General features: G+C 47.6%; 1 protein-coding gene across 1 annotated transcript in view; it reads left to right on the top strand.

Moving 5' to 3' along the window:
* The window catches only part of LOC119332821, a 24,705-nt gene extending 19,112 nt beyond the window's left edge, over positions 1 to 5,593 (top strand). The window contains exons 3-5 of the mRNA XM_037605961.1: positions 4,315 to 4,373; positions 4,485 to 4,577; positions 4,877 to 5,593. Coding sequence (XP_037461858.1) covers positions 4,315 to 4,373; positions 4,485 to 4,577; positions 4,877 to 5,593 — 869 coding nt within the window. The remainder of the gene's footprint in view (positions 1 to 4,314; positions 4,374 to 4,484; positions 4,578 to 4,876) is intronic.
* The last annotated feature ends 349 nt before the right edge of the window (positions 5,594 to 5,942 follow it).

The following is a 5,942-nucleotide window of genomic DNA, read 5'->3' on the forward strand; positions in this document are numbered from 1 at the left end:
CGTCCCCGCCCGGCCCCTCCCCGTCCCCGTCGCCGCCGCCCCGTCCCCATCGATCTTCGTCGTCACCGCCCGTCGCCGTCCCCGTCGCTGGCCCCCGTCGCCTCACCTCGCCGCCGGTGAGCTCCTGGCCGCCACCATGTCCACACACACACACACATTGTTTTTTACTTTTTTAGTTATAAATTTTAGTTATAGAATTTTTTTCAGTTTTTCAGTTATAGAAATGTTAGAAAATTTTCTGTTTTTTAGTTATAGGAATATTAGAAATGTTATAGAAATGTTAGTTATATAGAAATGTTATAAATGTTTCTGTTTTTTAGTTATAGAAATATTTATAGAAATTTTAGCAATTTTTCTGTTTTTTAGTTATAGAAATATTAGAAATGTTATAGAAATGTTAGTTATATAGAAATGTTAGAAATTTTAGAATGCCTAAGTGGGATAAGTCTGAGTAAGAGATGGAGGATGCCTAAGTGGGATAAGTCTGAGCAAGAGATGGAGGATGCAGGGGTCACTCCGGTTACTAGGAGCTGCCCCCCCAGGTGCAGAACTTGGTTCTATGCACATGGGGGGCGTTGGACCCGAAGACAGGCCTGGTTTCGAAGAAGGCAAGTCTAAAAGGAGCCGAACAAAAGTTACTTGATGCAATAGAAGATGCTTGAAAGGGGGTATTCATGCCCAACAGAGAGAACGGTGAGCTTACGCGCACCCTGAGAAATCCTGAACACCCAGGAAGAAGACGAGGCAAGGGCGTTATTCCCTGGTATGAGGGCTTTTCGGAATGGAACGACGACTACAGGAGCCGTGCAAGAAAGAAGATGGAGGAGGAGAAGAAGAGGAAGCTGGAGGAGGAGCAGAGGAAGCAGGACGCAGAACGCCTTCAAGGCCTAGAAGCAAGGCACGCGGACTTGGCATTCAAATTCCAGCAGCAGCAGCAGCAGATCGACTCACTTAGCCAGGAAAGGGGGTCTCAGCAGCGGCAGCAGCAAGCGGATGATCGTCCAACATTGGATAGCACTGTCCCATCCATGCCGAGAAGCAACGTTGGTTCCGCCCCGGGCGACGCACTGCTGGATACATACCCTGTGGATGACATCATAGAGAACACTAATTGTGCGCTACACTTCAAAATGAAGAACATATCCATGAAGGTGGCGGACGCCGTTGCTTTTACAAATACCCCCGAAGCAACCTTTCACTGCACCCCGATTCCAGCGGGCTATGCTCGTGTCTTGGTTGATTAGGTGGTGGACCAATATTCGGGGCTAGAGATTGAAATTCCTGGAGGTGACGACGAGCACACACTGGGAGAGGCCATACGTCGTACCATCCTATGGAGAAAGGATTGCATCATCTTTCGAAGGCCACAGACACCACGTCTGCCGACTCCTCCTGGAAGTCCGCCACCGAGTCAGCAGACTCCCGCTCCTCCAAGTCCACGAACGCGTGAGCTGACTCCTCCTCGAAGTCCGCCACCATGTCACCAGACTCCCGCTCCTTCAAGTCCACAAACACGTGAGCCGACTCGTCCTCGAAGTCCGCCACTGTATCAACAGACTCCCGCTCCTCCAAGTCCACCAATGCGTGAGCAGACTCCTGCTCCAACTCAGCCACGTCAGCCGTCTCCGCCGTCTCAGCAATCGCAGAAGAGACACGCCGCAGCTATGGTGCGTAGCGGTACAAGTCGAGGTAGTACATGAGGTACATGCGGAGACAAGCGATATAAATATGGTCCAAGCCTCGCTCCTCTTCCTCAGAGGCCTTAGGACATGACCGAGGAGCAAAACGAAGCCATAGTGAAGGCCCAAGTGGACGCCCATTTTGGACCGAAACCGGCACCGCTGCCGAGGGAGAAAGTGCCGGAGGAAAAGATTGACCACTTCATTTGTATGGCTAGACCACTAGCTCCCAAGCCTGTTAGACTCAGACTATGAGCGCCAAATCAGGAAGGCACATCGAGCACGACTACAGAAGGAAGCGAGCTTGAGATCGAGCCAACAAGCAACTGGCAAAAAATGCGGGAAAACCGTTCCCCAGCTGGGAGAACAGGCGGCGCAATCGATCCCGTCGCCTGTTGTGCCAACAACACATGAGAGTACGCGCGCCCAATATGATTGTGGGCAAACCATTCATGTTCCCCAGCTGGGCAATGTGGTAATAACCAATGAGCATATAATGCAGGCTGAAATGCTCAAGATCACTGTTGGACAACTCCTCGAGATCGAGCCCATGTCTCCCCTTAGAGAGGAGGAAATAAAACGGAAATATGTCCGGGGCCAACCTTTGGTCGAGCCAGACGAGGTCAAGAACCTCACAACGAGAATGTATGAATTACATCAATGGTACATGAACATTACCAAGATTTCCAATCGAGAGTCCCTCATGGTGAATGTCAAGGAGGAGCATTACTTCCATGAGAAAGTTGTGTCCGTTGAGTATTCCGGACTATTTCAGTTATACAATCAAGATGCACTCGACAAATCTATCGTCAGTTGCTATTGTCTGTAAGTGATTTCTTTCTGTAATTTAAGTCTCAAGCTAGCTGTAGTGATCATTTTGATCAATCATTACCTGTAAGTATCCTCACTATATTCTTTTCTGTGGTATTATGCAGGATGAAGATATATGAAATGAAAAAATCTGGACGCTATGGCTTTGGGTTCATTGACCCAAATACCGTTAATGAGTACACATGGAATATTCCAAGTTGTCGAGCAAGTTTAGAGGAAAACATGCTAGAGTTCTTGAAGCGCCTCAATACCAATGAAGATATACAACTTCCTTACAACTTTCTGTGAGTCACACTGTCTTGTATTACAAATTCTGTTTTTGCTTACTAGCTAGCTAGATGTTAATAATTAAGTGTATAGGGTTTAGCGTAGTTGATTAGTGTTATGCACATGCCCGCTTAATTAAGACATGCAAACATGTGCGCATGCAGTTTCCATTAGATCTTGTTAGACATTAAAGTTGAAGAAGGAAAAGTTGAAGTACTGGACTCACTACTTAAAAAAGAAAGTGACCACACCATCTTGAAGGGGATAGTCAACAGGTAATTTCAATCATTATTAACTATATCTCGGCCTATTTAGTTCGTCATTTTCCTGACATCAACTATTTAATAACCCTTATTCATTTTCTTTGCCAGCGGGCAGGGCTTGGGCAAAGTTCATCAAGGTGACTCCAGGCAAATGACGACAAAAGTTGTTTTGGTATCGACCCTAGGTAAGTAATTAAGTAGTACTAGCTAGCTACCATCTCTTTAATTCTTGTTTGAATACCATTAATTAATTATCATGCTTGATTATTTATTACCTGATTAAATTCAATTCTCGTAAAGGCCCTGAAGCAGGCGCCGGGGACTGATGTGTGTGCATTCTACGTTTGCGAGAACATTCACATGATGGCGTCCGAAAGGAGCAGATCTGATAGACAGCAATGGGTACGTTTCACATAACACTATTCACAATTTTTACATGATTATCGATATTGATCTCCTTCTTAACAATTCCATGACGTGCGGGAGAAGCTCCTACCAACAGAGCGCATACGAGCACTTCAAGAGGAAATAGCGGGATTTTTGCTCGACCAGGTCATAGATCCCAAAGGAGAATACTATTACCCGCTACCGCCCCCATGATCCACTTTTTATCGTGCTCCGAAGGCACCAAGGCAACATGTATGAGAAATTGTATATATACCTAAATGTATAAATATATACATGCATGTGTATGTGTGAATTATAAATGGTGGTTGTGTGAATTATATATATATATATATATATAGGGTGGGTCTATTCTAATAACACCCCTTAAGACCTTATTCTAATAACACCAGAGCCTTATTCTGATAACACCTCCCACCAGATCACTGCCGCCGCTCCCCTCCCGACCTTCTACCGTGGCAGCGGCCTGGGAGCGTCGCCGCCCCTCCCCTCCCGGCCTTCTACTGCGGCAGCGGCCTGGAAGCGTCGTCGCCCTCCCCTCCCGACCTTCTTCCGCGGCGGCGGCCTGGCAGCGATGCCGCCCCTCCCCTCCCCGCTTTCTCCCGCGGCGGCGGCCTGGGAGCCCCATCGCCCCTCCCCTCCAGGCCTTCTTCCGCGGCAGCGGCCGGCAGCAACGCCGCCCCTCCCCTCCAGGCCTACTTCCGCGACAGCGGCCAAGCAGCGCCGCCGCCCATCGCCGCTCGGCCTTCTTCCGCGGCAGCAACCGAGCAACGCCTCCCCCACCAACATACCAGCCTTCTTCCACGGCAGCAGGTCGGTAGCGCCGCTGGTGAACTCCTGAAGGCCTGCAATTAGCTGTACTTCATCAGATGTGGATTGGTGCTGCATCGACATCAAACCAATTCGAGCAAGGAGGACCGTGCACAAGGTTCCTTCATCCACGGCAGCTTCTTAGATTAAGTCTGCAACGACCTTCAGAGCAAATCCTCCGTCTCCGTTTACCTTGAGGAACGTCCAGACCGCTCATGAACTTCTGAAGGGCAAGTGGACTGCACAGGCGAACGAGAAAGTTGTGCAGACGGACGAGAAGAGAACTTCCTCCTGCAAACGCAAGAAATCACTCCAACACGAGGTAAGCAATACACTTCCTCAACCATATCAGTTTAGCTATTCCAGACAAAGCAGTACACAAAGTCTAGTACGCCTACAAAAACGACGCGGTGCGGTTGCTTCAGTCCCCTGTGGGGGAAAATGCAGTGAACTTGCTCGGTTATGCAGTACGCAAGAAAATGCAGTGCGATTACTTCAGTTCACATTGCAGGGTGATGCAGTCAGCATGCATTAGTTTCGCAGTACCGTTTGTAACACATTGCAGTTCGTATGATTCAGTTCATTTTGCCTGACAATGCAGCTCGGTCATTTTGTGTGCAGGAAATGACGTTCAACAGATACAAAATGCCGCGCATAATTGACAACCTAGGGAACAACAACTTTCAGAAGAGTAAAGCTTCTTCTGAAAGAGATACTGGTTGGGTTACCCTTGAGATTCCTCGAGGATTCTTCGCGACAACAAACAGGGTGCACTACTCTCCGGAAGAGGATTTTTTCCAGGGAGAAGAGGTAGTTGAGGATGACGACGATGTCACCTTCATCTGGGAGGGCACTCACCGACAGGAGGATGAAGATGACGACGATGAAGATGAGCCAATAACAGTTCTCAACCCAGAGTATAAGCACGAGTTCACTACGTTTGGACAACATGTCCGAACAGACAATGATGATGCAGTTGAACACGATGTTGCAGCAGATGATGAATATGATTATGACCATGATGATGTGCCACCGCTCCAAAATTTTCAAACCAATCCACTAAGACATCGTCACAACACTGGATTACCACCACTTCCACCTACTGCACCCCAAAACAGAGCTCAGCGTCCACCTGCTGCACCAAAAAACAGAGCTCCAAGCAGAGCTACTGCATCAACTTCGACAAAGCGACCACCAACGGTGCCTCAGTCAAAAGTCAACAGCAGGTACAAATCCTCCTCACTATTGCCGCCGCGAGATCCTCAACTACACAGATCTGCTATAACCCCGCCATGTCCAATACAACCCGGCGAGCTGCAAACACCATCGGGTGAATGACTCTACACACATGTAAGTTTATGTTCTGAAAAAGTAATAATAATAGTTGCAGTCCATTCAGTTAACATTGCAGTGGACACTGATATTTATTGTGAGGTTTGACCTAGCATCTAATACATTGGATTCTTCTAAAAACTTAGGAACACTGCAAATGCTTTTTTAAACTCGTATGCACTCCTCGTATTTAAAAAACAGAACAAAACAAATTGTCTCATAGAGCATTGCACTTAATGTAGGATAAAAACATACCGCTGAACATCATACCTGCCGTTGGAATGAAGTTCACCACATACGACAAGGCATGGGACTTCTACAACAATTATGCAAGATGTGCAGGGTTTGGCATACG

The sequence above is a fragment of the Triticum dicoccoides genome, chromosome 7A (genome assembly GCF_002162155.2).
Source record: "Triticum dicoccoides isolate Atlit2015 ecotype Zavitan chromosome 7A, WEW_v2.0, whole genome shotgun sequence".
In the NCBI taxonomy this organism is placed as follows: domain Eukaryota; kingdom Viridiplantae; phylum Streptophyta; class Magnoliopsida; order Poales; family Poaceae; genus Triticum; species Triticum dicoccoides.